Source organism: Procambarus clarkii, chromosome 70 (assembly GCF_040958095.1).
Source record: "Procambarus clarkii isolate CNS0578487 chromosome 70, FALCON_Pclarkii_2.0, whole genome shotgun sequence".
Classification (NCBI taxonomy): Eukaryota; Metazoa; Arthropoda; class Malacostraca; order Decapoda; family Cambaridae; genus Procambarus; species Procambarus clarkii.
The window spans coordinates 28,669,665-28,689,933 of NC_091219.1; the positions used below are offsets into that span (position 1 = coordinate 28,669,665).

The 20,269-nt window shown below is 40.4% G+C and overlaps 1 protein-coding gene across 4 annotated transcripts; it reads right to left on the minus strand.

The window, feature by feature from the left end:
• Window positions 1-878: 878 nt before the first annotated feature.
• Window positions 879-20,156, minus strand: LOC123775341 (uncharacterized). Of its 4 annotated transcripts, none has more exons than XM_045770444.2 (10): window positions 19,937-20,156; window positions 15,988-16,031; window positions 15,516-15,787; window positions 14,808-14,908; window positions 13,447-13,582; window positions 12,331-12,497; window positions 11,107-11,224; window positions 9,351-9,442; window positions 8,473-8,643; window positions 879-3,113 (listed from the first exon to the last, which is right to left on the minus strand). In XM_045770444.2, exons 2-10 carry the CDS (start codon window positions 16,009-16,011, stop codon window positions 1,825-1,827), a joined length of 2,370 nt encoding a protein of 789 aa, XP_045626400.2. In that variant the 5' UTR covers window positions 16,012-16,031; window positions 19,937-20,156; the 3' UTR covers window positions 879-1,824. The 4 variants fall into 4 exon arrangements, with proteins under 4 accessions (XP_045626400.2, XP_069167939.1, XP_045626398.2 ...); XM_069311838.1 differs by having other exon boundaries at window positions 1,610-3,113; window positions 19,914-20,133; XM_045770442.2 differs by having other exon boundaries at window positions 1,610-3,113; window positions 14,808-14,914; window positions 19,937-20,076.
• Window positions 20,157-20,269: the final 113 nt, after the last annotated feature.

Consider the following 20,269-nt stretch of genomic DNA (forward strand, 5'->3'; position numbering starts at 1 on the left):
TTGTACCTTTTGCTGAAAGAAAAGCAAACACGTTTCATTTTAAAACAAATCACTTCCCAAGAATATAATGTTCGTAGGCCCTTTGAAGCTAAATGCTAACTTTCATAGTGCATTTTAGAACTGGCATCCTGTAAAGTATTGTAGCCACCCTGAACTGGCATTGGGGTCCTAAATGTTCATAATTCATGCCAGTCTTTCAGTTGCAGACCAACTGTACATTACCATTTTATTGCTCTTCAGGCTACAATGTTGCACAATCCACAGCTTCATTCATATCCCCCATACTTAGAAAGTTTAAATGTTTTTTGACACCACACCCACATTCACAATTTTACTTGAACTCCATGTCAGCAGTTTCCTTCCCCAGCCACAACCGGGTTCATTTAATAACTTATCTAGGATGAGAAAGTTCCTCTTACCCTTGCCTGATGTACCCTGACAGCTGCTGCAAGGCATGGTTTTAACTCTCAAATGTTGTTATACTGCAGGTACTGTAGTATTGTATATCTGAATCGTCTAATATTCAAATATTTTTACAAATTTCAGATACTGTATATATCAAGTAAATACTTGAACTCTAGTACAGTACAGGTATATTCAGGTTTCTTGTCCAGTAGAAGTCGCATGAACTCAAAATACATTTTGGGTAAAAAAATTTTTTTTCTAAACCTCGAATATGAAATCTTGTGGATCACTTGGATTTTTGAGTTACCCGACTGCAGATTACCGAATGCCTACTGTACTGTACAGCAATAGCTGAAATAAAGTAATAATTCCTGTTATAAAGTAAGTGTTTTAGTTGTAGCTCAGTCTGCATGAGAAAAATTAGAAAATTTTGGGAAAAATGTGATAAGCCTTTCTGAAGGGACATTAATTCATTATGTCCACATATATTAAGATTTAATCCTGAACAGTCAATACATATTACATTAAACACAACATTTAATGGTACAAATAACATAAAGAATATTTGAAGATGTTCGTCCGTTGTAAAAAAAAATGACCACGACCAATAAATGAACTAATGTCGTTGCTTGCGCTTGCCTTAAAGCAAGGGAGAGTTGCACAAATAGTCAGCCTCACACACTCGTCCCAGCAGCCGGACAAGTCGAGATGGCAGGAGATAGGTTAGGACACTGCTGGCCATCAGCTGCATCCTATGTATCTCACTGTGACCTAGCCGAGCTCCACAATGCTTTGCTGGGTCTGCCTTCCTGTCCGTTGAACCATTCTGGTGGTTTCCTCCGTGCAGTCTGCCGGGTTCAGTCTTCTCGTGCATAGGTAGACAAGCTGTAATTCACCGAGGGCCTCAAACCTTCGACTACCCTCGTCTAGTTTTACCTGCCATTCAAAGCTGTTTACCGGGGTGTGGTCACTGTTGCATGCTCATATATTTAATGTTGAATGGAAAAATATTTAAAAACCCCAAGAAATATTACACAGTATTTAGTTAATGTGTATCACAACTTGTGTATATTTAGACCTGCTCATAATTAACAAGCCAACACTAAAGAAATTCTCTTATGATCATGGTCACTACAGTAATCACTTTATTAAAGCTATGCAGAGTATTCTGAAAATTGTTAATGGGTTGGCATAAGAAGACTAGTTACAGTACTTTAAATTTAATGTTGGTAACTCTTGGCAATATTCTTATGATTCAGCAATTACTTTCCTAAATTAATAAAATGTTGGTATCAATGTCCCATAAAGAGCAAAATAATTATTTGACATTTAAAATCTAGGTATTGACTAGTTTGTGTATTATGCATATAACAGGTGCAGCACAATTGCATTTTTTTTTTTTTTTTTTAAGACAAGTATTCAATTGTGACAGCACTCCAGGTGAGTGACATAATCATCCATACAAAGGAACTGTTCATCACATAATGGACATAGTACTTCCAACTGGGCCAAACTAAAGGAGTCATCAACAATATGACCTGACAGACTGGGTGCTTCAGAATCAAGTTCCATGATTGTTGAGAATTCTGCTGAACAAACTTTACCTGTGCTAGAGTTAGCATTTTCAACTGAAGGAAGAGATGCCGTAGTACTGATCAAATTTGGTATCTGTTGAATAATTAGGTCATTGTCCATTGCTGTATTTTCATTTGTACTTGGTAAAACCACCAATTCCACTCGTTTCTGTGCTTGTAGAGTCCCCATATAATGGATACTGATATCGTCTCCTGACAAGGACACATCAGTGGTTTCAGAAGGAATGGTGTTGCTGTTTATATTTTTAGAGTCATATTCTGTCTGGAAGCTCATGCTCTCAAGGCATTGTACATTAAAATCTAGCATTTCTAACTGTTTAGAAGACTCTCCATCCTTGTGTAACTCACTAGAACCATCTGAAAATGTGTGGTGACTACAGATTCCAACATAAGAATTATCACCAACTTTAAATAACAAGAGAGAATCGTCACCACTTTCACAGGTAGGTATAGCACACCTGCCGTTACTAGATACAATAATACAGGGATCTTGCTTGTCAGTTATACTCGCATTCTCACTCGTAATATTTTTATCTGATAGCAATTTAACCGAGTCAAATTTACCAATTTGAATTAAATTATTCTGAGAACTATTTATTTTGCCTTGAGACTGAACAATAGTTTCATGGCTAAAACCAGAAGCATCACAGACTGTTGGCAACTGAGTTTCTCCACTTGCAGTATTAGATTGTATTATAACATTGTTAAAGCTTGCTTTGTCTAGCATTGGTAACTCATGTTGCAGTTCAAGTCCATCAGATTTAGCAGGCATAACACACACAATATTTAATGATGGCAAATTTGAAATTGACTTCACATTATGACGGGCCACTTCGGAAGAAGCATTTTCATTCAACTTTTTCTCATCATTGTCAATTTTGTGTTTAGATTTGGAACCAGAGGGACTATCCTTAACCCCCTTTTCTTTGTCTTTCATTTTCCTACATAACTTATTGTTTGATGTCCGACTACTACTAATCGAGCTCTGCTGGTGACAAGCGGACTCTGCTTCATTTGTTGAGGATCTTAACTGATGCTTCTTCTTATGGGTATACAATGTATTTCTATATGCAGTTGCATACCCACAAATATTACACTCAAATGGTTTCTCACCTGTAAAAAGAGAAAAAAAGCCAACATAAATGTTAAAAATGGCAATTATATGCTGAATTGGTTGTTTTATATACATTACCAGTACTAAGTACAATGGTACCTCGGAATGCGAGTGTCCCTGTATGCGAGTTTTTCGGAAGACGAGCAGTATTTACTCCAAAAATTTGTCTCGGAAGGCGAGGGTTACCTCGGGACGCGAGTTTGTTGATACGCGTACAGGCCGACCTAGCGCGTGGTGGTTCGGCGATCGTCGCCCCTCTGCCCCGCCGCCCCTCAGTTTACCATTGTCTCGCGCTCAGTGACTACCCCCACATCAATTCTTCTCGCGGATTTTCAGTGTTTTGTTGGATTTTTGGTGATTTGTCTATACAATTTGTTATTATATATCTCACCATGGGTCCCAAGAAAGCCAGTGGTAAGGATAAAGGCCAGAAAGCTCATGTGAGGATGACAATAGAGGAGAAACAAGAGATCATTCGGAAGCATGAGAACGGTACACGTGTTGTTGAACTTTGTAGGCAGTACAACAAAGCCACATCAACAATATGCACTATACTTAAGAAGAAAAATGAGATTATGGGTGCTAAAGTGGCAAAAGGAGTAAGAACAATAACGAAACAAAGACCACAAATACTTGAAGTGGAAAAGTTGTTATTAATTTGGATACACGACAAGGAGTTGAGGGGTGATAGTGTTTCGGAGGCCATTATTTGTGAGAAAGCCAGGGTGTTGCACGAAGACCTTCTAAAGAATACCCCTGCAACGAGTGATGCAGATACGAAAGAGTTTAAGGCAAGCAGGGGCTGGTTTGAAAAATTTAGAAAGAGAAGTGGTATCCATAGTGTTACAAGGCATGGGGAGGCAGCCAGCTCAGACAAACCAGCCGCTGGACGATTTATTGACGAATTTAAAGAGTTTGCAGAGGCTGAGGGATACCTACCGCAACAAGTGTTTAATTGTGATGAAACAGGACTGTTTTGGAAAAGAATGACTAAGAGGACATACATTACCAAGGAGGAAAAATCCTTGCCTGGACACAAGCCTATGAAAGATAGGTTTACGCTTGTGCTGTGTTCAAATGCAAGTGGCGATTTGAAAATTAAACCCTTGCTAGTGTATCATTCTGAAAATCCAAGGGTTTTCAAACAGTATAAAGTGCAGAAAACCCATTTGTGTGTGATGTGGAAGTCTAATAAAAAAGCATGGGTGACTAGGCTTATTTTTTTGGAGTGGGTGAATGAAGTGCTGTGCCCTGCCATAGAAAAATATCTGCAGGAGAAACATTTGCCACTTAAAGCCGTGCTTCTCCTTGACAATGCTCCTGCTCATCCTCCAGGCTTGGAAAATGATTTGTTGCCTAGATACAATAAATTCCTCACAGTTAAATTCCTTCCTCCTAACACCACTCCTCTAATTCAGCCTATGGACCAGAAAATCATAGCGAATTTTAAGAAACTTTATGAAAGGGTACTTTTCCGGAAATGTTTTGAAGTGACTGAAGCCACAAACCTCGCCCTCAAAGAGTTCTGGAGACAGCATTTTAACATTTGTAGTGCTTTAAAACTCGTTGACAAAGCCTGGCAAGAAGTGACTCAAAGAACTCTGATCTCTGGCTGGAGAAAATTGTGGCCTGAATGTGTGAGAGAACTAGACTTTGAGGGGTTTGAGCCTATAAATGATGCGCCTATTGTTGAGGAAATTGTTAGTCTAGGCCAGCAAATGGGCTTGGAATTGGATGGTGATGATGTGGAGGAGTTGGTGGAAGAACACAACGAAGAACTGACCACCAAAGAACTCCTAGCCTTCAACAGGAACAGCAAGCCAACGCAGCAGCGGATGATTCTGCAGTGGAGGAGGAGGTGGCAGCAGCACCAGCGAATGTCCCTTCTGCAGTAATTAAGGTGGTGTGTCAGATGTGGGAAGAGATTCAAACAACTGTTGAACAGACTCACCCAGAGAAAGCTGTAGTAGGCCGTTGTCTTAATCTTTTCAATGACAATGTGATGCCTTACTACAGAGAGAGCTTGCGAAGAAGGGAAAAGCAAGCTTCCATGGACAGATTTGTGGTGAGGAAATCAAGCAGTGAGCCTCAACCAGGACCTAGTGGCACTCAGATAAAACGTCCCAGGGAGAGCACACCAGAAAGGTCCTCACTGCCTGATGTGATTATGGAAGGGGACTCCCCTTCCAAACAGTAACTCCTCTCCTCCTCCCCCCTCCTCACCATCTTCCATACGCCTACAGCACTCGACAGCAAGGTAAGTAATAACTGGAACATAGTTTTGTAGGTTTATTTAGATGAATTAGGTAAATTAGGTATAAAAATTTAGTTTGATGTGGGGTTTTTGGGGTAGTCAGGAACGGATTAATTCATTTCCCTTTATTTCTTATGGGGAAATTAGCTTCGGAATGCGAGTTTTCGGAATACGAGGCATCTCCAGGAACCAATTAAACTCGTAAACTGAGGTATGCCTGTAATTACTTTTAAAAAGACGGGATCAAGTCGGAGGGACCATGTAGTACTATCCGTGTCACTGGATATTCAAGAATATAAATATCACTGAAGATGCAAATATGAGAAAAATGCATAAGGCAAATGAAATCAAAGGTAACCAATTCACCAAGGATTCTATCGAGGGATAAATGACCACGAGGGACAATTGGGAAGCAAGACACAAGAACGTCTTGAAAATTGGGACATTAAACAAGGTAGTTTGGACAATAAGGAGGAAAGTAGCGTTCAATTTAGGAGCCCATACACGAGATGAGTAACAAGAGACCAACGATCCTGCCACTGGACACAGATCAAAGAATGAAGTGCTCTTTCACCAGGGAGCACTGGTGGCTCCCTGTAGCTATCTCATTAAGATTGCTCCAATCTACGAGATGGAAATCAATCTACAAATCTTCAATCTACAAATCGCATCAGATGCATGGGTTCATTTGGTCTATGGCAGGCCAGTGTCAAAGCCTGGCCCCCTTAGACAAGGCACATGGAGCAAATGACATTCTACCAAGAAAGCCTCCACAAAGTCAGCAAAGCTTTACAGACAACTGCTGGGTTCACAAGACTCAAAAGCCACTAAACTGCCAAATAACTTTCCAAACAAAACAAAATAAAAGAAAACACAAAACTAACTAGAACCAGTTAGTACCGAATGCCCCCACCAGGGGGCCCGTTCAACAGATAAAACAATAATGAATCGACAAACATGGAAGGGAGACTTATTACATTACACCAGGGCTCTTTTTACATTCAGTGCTGGGTTTCTGTGGGAAGCCTATGGTGTCTCCCTGTAGCTAAATAACCACAATAAAATTAGAGGAACTTACCAGAGGAGAGGCAGTAGACACCAAGTCGAATTAGAGACAAATGGCCGGGAAACAACACAGGACTGAAGAGGACCAGGGACATTGATATTGAATACCTGGCTACATGACCTTGTTAGGCCACCAAAACCCCATCCCCCAATCACGAGTTCAGCATATCTGCATACATCATGGGCCCAGAGCTAGCCAGACCATAGCCTAGTCTTGATGACACTGCAGACAATGTGAGAAATACAAGCCGGAAATAGAAAAACGGAGCTGAGGAAGCATCGACCCCAAATGCAAGTTGCATCAGCTCCGACAGTGCTGCACAATACAAGGTGACAGTATTCAGCATGAGATGCCATTCAAGAAACAACCAGGATAGAAAGGAAAGAAATACCCACTTAGAAACCGACAACAACATGTAAGCGACAGGAAATGATGAAACGAGTGCCAAGAAACCTCTCCCTCCCTCCCTCAATGGTGCCCTCCGCTCTCCCTCCCTCCCTCAACGGTGCCCAACGCTCTTCCTCCCTCCCATGCTGCCACATCAAGGAAATCCCAGGTGGTTGGATAACAAGAACCTTCCAAGCAAGAGATGCCACACCAGTGATGATACTTTTAAAGACATTAGTGCTCTCTCAAATCGAATACTGTTGCACACAAATAGCCCCATTCAAAACTGGAGAAATTGCTGACCTGGAGAGCATGCAAAGATTTTTTACTGCTAGAATCCACTCAATAAAACATCTAAACTATGTGGACTGCCTATAAATTTTAAATCTGTATTCCCTAGAGCACAGGCAGGATAGATACATAATACTGTAATTTACACTTGGAAATTATTAAACACTGAAATGCCTCAACTTCAGAGGCAGGATAAAAGAGGATCAGAACCCATGGGTAACAAACCCTACAGGATTTGGGTTCATAAGCGTCCAACCCAACAGGCAGTATAGCAGAGGCAGAAACAATGATTGTCACATGTAGCAAAAATGATGAACAGCCTTCAAAATCAAAGTGAGAGCGGGATCAACAGGCTGTCCTCTATGCATAATTTACCTTGCCAGAGAACTGCTGGATAATACCAGGTCCAGCTGGTAATAAGCCAGACAGGTGCTCCTAGGCACTGCGGATGCTCACCAAAGAAATGGAAATCACAAGCAGCCCCACTACCTATGCTGCAAACTGGCACCTGCGGCATGCCAAATAAGCAGGCTCGTAAGCTCATGTGTGTCCCATTTGAATCCCACACAACCTAATGAATGCCCGTAACCAAGGGCCTAAGCAGAGAGATCAGAAGGCCCCTAAAATACCCGAGGTAAAGCGCTCCACCTTGGTGGTCTGGCCTCAAAAGGGTGAACCCCCGAACACACCAGATGAACTCTTGTCATTGTAAGGGCAGTGCTTACGAACTCCCAGGGAAGAAATCGCTGGGCACATGCAGTTCGTAGCACAAAAAACCAAGTCCACACAACTAACTACACACAAAACACGCATGTGAAGTAAATACTATATGTAATGGAACGATACACTAGCAAAATAAGCCCCTATAAGATGAGTCCTAGGATGGCTGGCACTTAGCTTAAAAGCTTTGGGACTTGCTGCAAGATGATGTGACAAAGGAGCACTACTGTATTGTTCTCGGCTATGCATCAGTGGATGAACTAATCTGAAAGATGATGCTTCAGGCTGCCTGGTGGTGGTATTCAGTACAAACAGATTCTATTTAGTTTTGTGTTTTCTTTTGCTTATTTTAGTTTTGTTTGGATAATTATTTGGCAGTTTGAGTCTTGTGGATCCAATAGTTGTCTGTAAAGCTTTGCTGACTTTCTGGATGCTTTCCTAGTGAAATGGCAGAATATCACTTATGCTCTGAGCCTTGTCTGAGGGGCCAGGTTTTGGCATTGGTCCTCCAGCTAAATCAATTTGTGTAAATGAGGTGATTGGTAGATTAAAGCAATCTCATCGAGATAGCTACAGGAGCCAATATGTGGCTTCCCCAGAATGTACAATATTGATACATATCCACCTAAAATGAACCAACCTTTGTGACTGCTTTCATGGAATGTTAACTGGTCCTTAGTTTTGTAGCATTTGCCACAAAAAGAGCACTGGAAAGGTCTGTTTGAGGAATGAGCAGAACGGCGATGCTTGTTCAGGTGAGACATACTCAAGTACGTCTTGCCACAGTCTACACACACATAGGGACGAAAACCTGAAAAACCCCACAACAGAATGGAATTACAAAATAAATATTTATCTGAACTTGATGGTGGTGTAGCAGATCAAAGCTTAGACAAAAATAGAACATATGTCTGCATGACTGAGGGAAGAAATTAATGGTATTTCTCACTATGAGGCAGTTTAAAAACTGTCATAACTTGGCTTGTTGTGGCAGACCCAGTTATTACAGGTATTATTGTATGGAAATATTATTTTGCTTTATAAACAAAAAGTAAGGCTTTGAAAATAGAAATTTACTTCCTCAGTAAGTCACTCAGTTGCTCCATCAGGAAATATCCTTTCTCTCCCAAAACTATACCCATGCAATAGCCAAGAGTAGGGACGAGAGAGAATAGTTTTTCTTACACACAGATGGTTACAGGAACAGACGACTGCTGACTTTTTATGACTGCTATATTTTATGTGAGAGAGAGAGAGAGCAAGAGAGAGAGAGGGAGAGAGAACAAAAGAGAAAGAGAGAGAGAGAGGGGATATAATTTAATTATTAAATCATTTTTATTTTAGCCAAAGTTTTAGCAAATGCAGTATTTGTATACTGTACTGTTAATAAGGACTTTGGGTAAATGTTCTGTGAGGAGTTAAGAGGGGTAGTCTCAATATGAGTAGTCTCAAACACAACACAGTACAAAGTGTAAATCTTCAATGTTCAATATCCTTGTTTGAGAGAGTTTTCCTTACCTGAGTGTGTTAGACGATGTTTGTACATGTAAGATTCTGTAGAGAAGCCCTGGCCACACTCATCGCAAGTAAACCTCTGCTTCAGATGGTATCTGAGGAGGCATAAAAATAAGACTTAAGCAAAATTAATAGCTCCTTTTTCAGTAAGCCACTGAGTTGCTCCCATAGGCAATCTCACTCTTTACCATGTACTGTACCTTGTGGACTTCAAGCAGGGTCAGTGTGATCTTCTCATCCCCCCAATGCACCAGGGATTTCTTCAGACTATGGACAGGGAAAGAGAGACTAGATAATTCTCCATTTAGCCCTGAATGATGATCAGAAGATATATTTCCCTAGGGTCAAAAAATAAAATAAAAGAGGAACTGTAGGCCTAGATCACCAGACGTCTACAGTAGAAAGGCTAGGGAGAGAGAAGGGCCAGTGCCCCACACTGATGATGAAAATGAGGAAGGCAGTTATAATGTGGCAAATGTAGTTTTACTCCAAAACCCCTGGGAATATGCCTCTTATACTGTCAGCATCATGAAACCTAAAGATATTAGCTTAATTTGGTTTCCCATTGACAAAGGCACTAAAGCCATTAGGCTTATCGAGGACTCCCTAAGCTAATTACTGACCTTTCCCAAGATGCAACCCACAACAATTGCTTAAATCCTGGGTGCCTGTTTACTCCTAGGTGAACAGAAACATAAAGTGAAAGGTAACATTACCCAAATGTGTCATAGCCATAAAGATGACAATACATCCTCATTAGAAACTCCAGATGTGAAGAGCGGAGAAGTTGGAAGTAGTGAAGCACACTGCCGGGTTGACTCTCTAGAAGAAGCGGAGCCGTGGAAAAATGGCCAGGTTCAGTTACTGAGCAAGTAGTACTGGAAACCAAGGCTGGGCCAATCACCAAGGAGACAGAAGGGTCACCCTCCTATTGTAGGACTCCAACAGCACCAAAACCTGGAGCAACAGTTGGACCAAGGGAACAAGGTCCAGAAATCCTCCACCTTGACCAGTTCAGCCAAGAGGTGTCAACTGCAAGGGCCTCACAGTTGGGGAATGGCACCACATAAAGAGGAAGACACCAGGAAAAAGCCGATACGAAAAGGTCCATGTACGGTCGAGACAAAGAACCACGGGGAACCAGTTCGAATGGAGTCGAACTACGGAGCCCCAAGGTATCCCTATCCACCACAGCTGCACAGCACGTGCCACACAACCACAAACTCCTGCAAGACAAAGATCAATGCCCCTGACCAGCATGATGATCGCTGGAACAAACCCCCAGCTGAGAGCCGAAGCATCCATAAAGACTTCAAGGGCAGGTAGAGGAAGGCACCAGGGGACTGAACCCCAAAAAACCCAGAGGCAGCCAATGTAGGGCCAACAGCGTCTGACCCCAACGATCACTGCAGTGATCGTTGATCATTTTGTTTACATTATTGGGGGAGGTCTTTGGGTGATTTTGAGGCATCAATATTTCTAATAGCTAACAGTGGTTTGTTTTGTTTTGCCGACTTTGAAGGTTCTTCCCTAGTGATGTTGGACAGAATTAAAATTCACTGACAATTTTATCATAGTGCCACTGCTCTCTGCACCTTTAGTTCAGACTAGATTCTGGCCCATGGTCCCAGAGAATCCTTAAAGAACCCCGCGACTAATGGCACCTTGTAGTCTGACACTATATCAGCATCGTAACTTCAGGGAGCCACAAGGGGCTCCCCCTAGAAATAAGTAAAACAAGAAATTTCAAAATACTCACCTATAGTGTGACCTCATGAGTGCAATAGTGGAGAAGACTTTGCCACACCCATTATGTGTACAAGGGATTGTCTTGGGTTTATGCACAGATAGTAAATGGTGGCGAAGGGTGTGGCGGTCTGGGGAGAAACAATAATACTGTAATAATAATAATAATAATACTGTAATAATAATAATGATGATGATACACAGAGGAACCACATTAACATGATATATATATATCAATCAGAAAATCAACTAGAGCCCTGAGGTGACTGACCCACTACCGAGAGAATCCCAGCCGCTGACGCTAACCACTAGCACCCCCCCCCCCCCGACTTGGTAAAAGTCATACAATCATATCTCTACTGAAATCACAGGAAGTCTAGAGGCCCTTCCTGAAGCCAGTTCAAGTTTTACGTACGACCTACAAGAAAGATACCTGGCTAGCAGGTATCTGGGAAAAAACCCAGATATCTGGTTCTTTCCCCAGACTGGTGTGGACTGAGAGCCTCACCAACCAGTCGTTGAGGTAGGCCAAGACCCGAAGACCTAGCAGATGAAAACGGGCCACCACGATCCGAGTCAGAAGCGCAAGGTATCAGATGCAGCCCAAAGGAAAAGCCTGAAAGTAATAAACCTGTTGCCCCACCACGAATCTGGTTCCAGAGTGACATCGACCTCTTGGCACACTACATCAGTCAAAAACTGACGAATGATGGCCTGGCCGACCCGGGCCGGCTCCACCCTTCCCCCACAATGAGGGGGGAGGTGCAGCTAACTAGCAGGGGGCTGGTTTTACAAAGTTTTGGTTGTTTATTTTCTTTTAGTAGAGTCCTTTTGATATTGTGGTCTTGTGTCTTGTATTAAACCATGCAGTGGTTTGTTTTGAGATGCCTACCTTTCTAGGTGCTTCCCTGGTCAATGGCAATATGATAAACTTTACATGTAAAGTGTTCATGGGTCATTGCTCCCTGCACCTCTGTGAGGTGGCTAAGTTCTGGCTCGTGGGCCACAGTAGGCAAACAAGAACTCCGTGACTGATGACACTCGAGTAGTATGGCACTTAATCAGTAAGCTAACTTCAGAGTGCCTCCAAGGCTCTCCCAGAAATAGGCATTTCATTAGATTCAACTCTGGTTTTTAATCTTTACAAACTAAACAATTTAAAAAATAGACCAAACAATTTTACCACATTTTTAAATAGTGAATAATATGCATACAAAAATAGGCAAATTAATTGTACCTCCTAATGATTTCAAGCAGAGTTCACACTGGTATTTTATCTCTGAAGCAGCCCTGTGTCTCCTCTTGATGTGGTCCATATAAGAGGCTCTTAGTGTGAATGACATACCACACACACATATGAAGTTTGGCGTGTCTGAGTGGACTGCTTTGTGGGTTCGTAGAGCACTGAAACATAATAATTTACTGTAGTGAAGAGAAAAATTAGAAAATATATTTTTATTTATGGATTCATATTTCATTACAAGTAAAATGATACATATGTGTACAGTACTGTATATATATATATATATATATATATATTCTGAATCAATATTTCACAGTAAAATACAGGAATGTATCATTGTCACACAATTCCGAACACAGTAAGTGGACTCAAGGTAAGGTATTTATCAGAGAAAGCGCTTGAAGCCAATACTGTATGACTATACAGTACCAACCCATCCTCCTGTTTAGGAAGTCATCATAGTGACGATGAGGACCATCGTACATATACTACTACTACATCGTACATATACAGCACCCAGTGCATAGGTTTGAACCCTCCTCACGGCTCCTACTGATTTACTCATTGATACATCACGTTAACGTGATTTCTTTGTGCATTATTATTATTATTATTATTATTATTACTGAAGTAATTTCCTACAAAATGCTTTCATAACACATGTTTCATAATCATTCTTTTAACAATTTCTGTCTTTGAACAGCAAACATGTTTCTGCCCAGTTTTCTGTAGATTGTACTTTGACGTTGTACCATTTATGAAGCAGTCACATACCACTGTGATTATGAACCCTAAATAGGGGTGTCAGGTACCCCCTCCCCCACCCTAGCTTGTGCCCTTGATGGCCCTGTCATACATTATATCCACCAACCTTGTGCTCTTTGAGATTGTCATTTATCTTCAACATTTTGCCCCTCCAACATCCATTTCTGATGACTGTAATTTCCAGTTAATTGTTCTTAATTCTTCAATGACTTCTTCACCTGACTAGATAACCCTGCTACATCTTTATTCTTACTTTTGTTTATTAAAAATTCAATCCCCATGCAGACAAAAATTCTCTTAACTATTGCTAAAGAAATAGTTTTGATAGGAAAACTTTGCACTCACAACTTAAAAATGAAGGTTTTACCGCACACATTGCAGACGTTGTTGCGCTCCTTTATGTGTTTAGCAAGGATGTGTCTTCTTCTGCTCTCTCGGGTAGCCAGTCTCAACCCACATAGCTCGCACATGAATGGTTTTCCTGTCAGGTCGACATGTTAGCTAATTTCTATTACAATGACTGTACCTAAAGTATATATATTGCAGAAATCATTAAAAATAAAAACAAATATTATCCTTATAAAACTAAATGCTTCTTATAAGGCACATCTTAACACTTTCACATGTTGTTGTTGTTGTTTAAGATTCACTACCTGGAACAAAGTTCCAAGTAGCACGGGCTATGGTGAGCCCGTAGTAGACTACACTTTCAGGATTTGGCCCCTCGGTGGGCTCGGCACCAACGTGTCCACTTTCAGGGTCCAATTCAACAACACAAAATGTTTAGACTTCTTTTAATATGATTTCTGTTATCTTTTGGATTATAATTATTAATTTTGAGTCTAAATTTTCAGAAATAATTGTTATAGAGTACATTGATGAATAGTAATGATTGGTATGTGCATTACTGTATACAGTATTCTCTGCATTGAGTTGTTGGATATGCTTAGGTTTATAAATAATTAACCATTCTTCATTTATTATTTATTGTAAATAAAAATAAAGCTAAATGATCAGCTTATGTAGCTGTAAAAAGAAGAAAAACTTTACATGCGTACATTTTCATCAAGTAATTTGCAACTTGACGAGAATTTATGCTTCAACAGAGTGATTACTTTCATCACGTTGAGTAACAGCATGTTTGGCCAAGGTGATCTCCAGTTGGTCCCCTCATATATTAATTGGTCCTCCTGATAAGCTCTGCCCCCACTATGATCATGTATTTCTTCAAGAAAGGGTAACTAGAATGGTTAATGAAGTGATTTTTGGAAAATTCTTTATCATATAACACATTCTAGCATCATGGAGACACTAAAATGTATTATCAACCTACAAAAGTATTAACTGAAAGTATCTCACACTGAATGATCCATCGTTGAGTATTATAATCATACTAAACTGCAGGCTACAACAATTTCTTAATGCTAATGCCATGTTTTTTCTCAAATATGTAAGCTACAGTTATTCTAGGGATGTTGCAATAGTTTACCTAAAACTCACCGGTGTCGTTAATTGTACAATAAAAATTGCCAAATGACACTTCTCTCTTCCTCGGGAAGAAAATCTAATGGACTGGAATATAGTTTTACTCTAATCTGATGCAAGATTTTATACTAAGAGGCCTCAAGATAATGTATTTTGCATAAAGAGTAGTTTCTATATACAGTATTGTATTGTTCATAGCATAATAATAAATTAAATGTTACCTTTAGTTGCAGGGAAGGATTGGTAAGTAACAAATTTGGGTTTGGTAACTCCTCTAGTTAATCGAGTATGGGCCGAAGTTCTCAGCAAACAATAACCCGAGCTGCTCCTCGAAAGAAAAGAAAATAGAAAGATAAGTTTCAAGAATAACATACAGCAGAACTATAAAATAGGTAAAAAAAAAGAAATACATTTTGTAGCATTGAACTTGATAAAGTATGTTGTATGGCACTCAATTCAATAATTAAAAAATAAAATACCATGAGCATGTGTAAAGCTTCTTTCTACTGCTCACAAAGGCATACTGAATCCCATGGGTCAACAACACAAATCAAATCAAATTTTGCAGAGCCCTGATGCACACAGTGTTGATCCACTACTTATCCTTAGGATCAATGGACAGTTGAGCATGAGATACACCTGGCAATGATGTAGAGAATATAGCAACCCTGCAGAACCATGATAAGTTACAGTACTTTTTTTTAAGTTGCAGAACTTTTTTAAGTGGTAAACATTTATATTAGAGTGTACTCATACACTATAACAGGGGCAGAAGGGGTGACTAAAATATTAATTCCACAATTTTCTTACGAGCTCACAGGGAAGAAGTGAAGCAAACAGTTGTCAATGGTAATTTAAAACAAATTGTGTAAATATTTTTCCCACCTCGTTCGTACAATAATTCCTTAGTAACCTGGTTTCTTTCTCACCTTTCTGCATCTACTATAGCCTCAGGATCATCAGGATTCTCCAAGATGTCTTTCTCCATCTGTCTACCCAGTTCTCCCCTGTCTCTGTCAGTTGCCTCATCCACTTTAGATTTTGACAAACTAATTTCATCTCTTTCTTTTACTAAAGGCCAGCAACTGGGAGACTGAGAGCCGGGGCTCTCATCACCAACCAAATACTCCTCCAAGTAGATCACGTCTTCCCTCTCCAAGCTTCCCATGCAGCTGATAAAGTAATCGATGTTGTCCAAGCTCTAAAATGAAAACAAGTTCAACTTCACATTTACTCAATTACATTGCATTGTATAATGAAGCAGCTTCTAATACTATATGCAGTATAGATAAGATGCAATTCAGTGACATTCTTTAGTATTGACAATTCATTACATAATTATATGGTCATTTCATTTTCAATATATCTTTGTTCATGACAGCGTTATATACTGTACTGTACCTCATTCCATTCACTGGAACTCATACTGCTGAAGAGACAGTCACCTGGAAACAAGAGTAAAATAAACAGCAACTCATAATTTCTTTTACCGAATGACATATTATACCAATTTTGTTTACAATGAAAGAATGGTGATCTCTCAGCTAGACTTGTACCCCATGGTGGTAGTGCTGTGAAATCCTGTGCACTGAGCAGTGGTAAATTGCCCTTATCCTAGGACACAAGTATCTCGTGTCAGGTGTCTATGGATTGGTGATCACACAGGCAGTTCAGATATCGTGTGTGGTAACATGATGTCTGATTATACTAGCAGATGGCAGTTTATACCTCTCGCCGGTATAATGGGTGGATTCCGCCACCATAACTTCAGCTGTCAAGTGTAGCAGGTAGAGGAAAAGGTCACGACTGACTTAACTTTGCCAATGGTACTGATAAACGCTTCCTCCACTACTCTCAGTGATGTCAAAGGAACCAATAGTTCACCCAATCACATGCTAGTGACAGTAGAAATTGCATTCCGATTGGTGTTTTGTGTGGAAACCTCTCCACAACGAGATATATGGCCGCGAGTTCAGCCATCATGATTCGAGCTCCATATTGTGGTCTTGTGGTCAAGATCTTGTGCCATTGCTCTAGGCAATTTTACATTGTTAATAACCTCTGAGAGCAGCTTGCACACCTGTCCTAGCCTAGCTGCACACAGAGGTTATCCAATATTAATCTCAGACATACAATAACAAAATGTTCAATATCCTAAACTGCAATTACCAAAATACTGTAATATGAATCGACTTGAGAATGGTCCAGGACAGACCAAAACGTCGTCGTCCCTTCACCTTCTAGTGTGTGGTCTGGTCAACATACTTTAGCCACGTTATTGTGACTCATTGCCTGCACTGCAATATAAATTTCATATCACAAGTGATATATTGTACATAATTTAAAAGACACAATTATATACTATTTGTATAATGTATATTTAACAATATCTTGTGTTTCATTATGTATAAATAAAGTGCCTCAAGGCAATGGAGGTTTATTGTGGTGCAGAACTGTCTACAGTTCCACAGTTTAAATCAAAGACCCCTATATTTTGCTAGCCTCTTATGAAAGGCACAGGAATTTGGCACCACCACATTCCATAGTTCTCAGATCAGGCTACAGAAATCCCTTGCTAGCCACATTAGGCTCGAACAAATAATGCTAATCAACCTCAACATTTACGAGCGACTTATTTTAAATTGTAGTGTACGAAGCTTGACTTGATGATGATGATGACAAACTCCTCTAAACACTTAGCTTGGAGTTTGACTTCATAATTGACATTTGCCAAATGAATCTTTATAACAACCTATATGAAGGTTACAATTTACTTGAAGGTGGTTCTCCTGACAACTGCACTAGCAGTATTGTAGACTTGACAATTAGGTAACACTTTTGGGGGTTTCCCTGATAAATAGACAAAGATTCTTCTAGCAATTTTCACTAGCTATCAAGTCAGCAGACTTAAATAATTTTTGTCAACTGGCAATAAAGACAAGTACGAATTCATCCATAATATACATAAGACTTCATGTGATAATTTAGCATGATGGATATATGTAGAATAACAGTAGATGTACTGTATCAGTTAATCACTTCTATTGCTATGAGAACAACTGAGGTTCTCTGGTTCAATCTCTGGGCAGAACAGAAATGGTTAAGAACCTTTCCTTTTGCCTGATGCTTCTCTTTACCTAAGAATGCTAGTGGTGTATTTTGGGCATTGCAAGAATGTAATCACCAACATATTTATTTTCATAACCAAATGTAAAGTCTTGTATGTAAATAAATCAATAAATTAGGGAACTGCTGTGGAGATATATCCAGAAGATCAGTAGAGTGACCTTGAAGGGATCTTGAAATATAAATATACAGTATATACATAGGCTTCCTGTCTCAAAAAAAAAAAAAAAAAAAATATATATATATATATATATATATATATATATATATATATATATATATATATATATATGTCGTACCTAGTAGCCAGAACTCACTTCTCAGCCTACTATTCAAGGCCCGATTTGCCTAATAAGCCAAGTTTTCCTGAATTAATTTATTTACTATAATTTTTTTCTTATGAAATGATAAAGCAACCCTTTTCTCTATGTATGAGGTCAATTTTTTTTTATTGGAGTTAAAATTAACGTAGATATATGACCGAACCTAACCAACCCTACCTAACCTAACCTAACCTATATTTATAGGTAAGGTTAGGTTAGGTAGCCAAAAAAAGCTAGGTTAGGTTAGGTTAGGTAGGTTAGGTAGACGAAAAAACATTAATTCATGAAAACTTGGCTTATTAGGCAAATCGGGCCTTGAATAGTAGGCTGAGAAGTGCGTTCTGGCTATTAGGTACGACATATATATATATATATATATATATATATAATTTGTAATGGTTCTTAAGAGGCAAGGGATGGTTATGTTGAACACTGTTGGGCTAAGTGTTATTGGTATTGTATTAGGGGTAGCCACATGTTACGGACCTGAGCCCGACGTCCGAGCACGGAGCAGTGACGACCGCGCCATCTGTGGGTCAGCTCCCGAAACCCCCTCCAAATGGCCGCCGCCACCTAGTGAGGACGAGATATACAAGCCACAAGGGCTAGTTTCCCGTCCTGATCAGCTCATAACACAGCCGCTGCTGACCTCTGGTGAGGTGGAGCTTAGACAGCAACGCCATCTATGGAGTAGATACGTCGGGCGTTTGTGTCTAAGCCTGTAAGTAAGGTGTCCTAGTGTGTCCCTGTTACTGATGACGTGTCTGATTACAGAGTCGACCTGGGACTGCTGTAATAGAAGATGGATCAGTCTACCCAAGGCAGTCGTCTCGTCTCCAAGTGTTTGCTGCAGCAGCTGTGAGTCGCCCCCGGATGAACACTGTGGTGTTAACCTGCCTGTGAAGTGGCAGTTGAGGGATTGTGATATCCGGGACCGACTGGTGGAGACGCTTAACCACTGGGCAGTTGTGGCAAGGAGAGTGATCTGTGGTATCACACGAGGCTCCTGACTAGGGTTCGCTACCTTAGTATCGATCGTGGAGTGGCCTAACCAGCGTTGCTGTTTGGAACCTGCCAGCTGCCGGCTGGACTTGTGGTTGAAGGCCTCCACGACGGTGCCCCCAGTGGAACTGTGACTTGGCTGGCCTGTGGCCAGGGTAGACTCAAGATTCTCGAAGGATTCGTCTTGAGGCCACAAGAGCACCAAGAGCTTAGCATCGTGAGCACCGTGAACGTCTAGAGTCTTCAGAAGAAGACAACGTTGTGTATTATAGTTTCTAACCCCCCCCCTGTGTAACCTTCTTTATATTATTTATGGTGATGGTGGTAATTATATTATTAAGTTTTTGACTTTATTTCCCTTCCCCCTTTAATTTACTTGCGTTATGGATCACATCCCTTGAAAGCCACTACTAGCTTGGGGCCGGATACCCTATCTCTAACAACATCTGAGAAAGAACCCGGTTGCGACCTGAGAGGGCCGTAACACCACAGTACATGGCAGTACGTGGTTTTTGTTATTAAGGGTAGCGACAGAGGTAAGCTGGATGTGCCATGCCAATCCAAATTTTAAGACAATGAAAGTAAATTCCTTTTGTGAAAGAATGTACATCAGTGGAAGGTCGAGTCACAGCTGATGTGTTTCAATGTAATCTATACTGTACTAATTTGTATAAACCCTTAAATACAGACTATGACGATGCTTATGAACTGTGACTCGTCCTCTCCCCTGACTGCTATATTCCACAAGGAAATATACTCTCAGCGTCTACTCCAAATTTAGACTGGCAGGGCACATAAGGCTTAGTTTCGTTGGCTATACGTCATGTTGGCGGAAAAATTCGCCTTTTGGCATAATTCGTCTTGATGATACAGTACTTAGAGTTGCATGAAGAGTTTACCCTCCAGATGACCGTCTCAGACCCTCACAGGGAACGAGTCAAGATCAACGTCTGCAAAATGTTGTCTCTTCTTGTTGATTTAGGAGCAACGACGACCTAAGGAGCTTCCTTAAGGCACGTGTAGTCTGCATGAAGAGCTTCTCCTGAGGAGGGCAGGAGGAGGAGAGCATCAGCTGGCCTCACTGCTTGTTTACTCTGCCTCAGTCACAACAAAACCCAAAACAAGTGACTAACTTTATATATCGAAATTGAAATTGAAATAAGTTTATTGAGGTAAAATACACACAAAGATAGCTCAAGCTATTCTCACCCCGTTCAGTACAACGTGTTAAT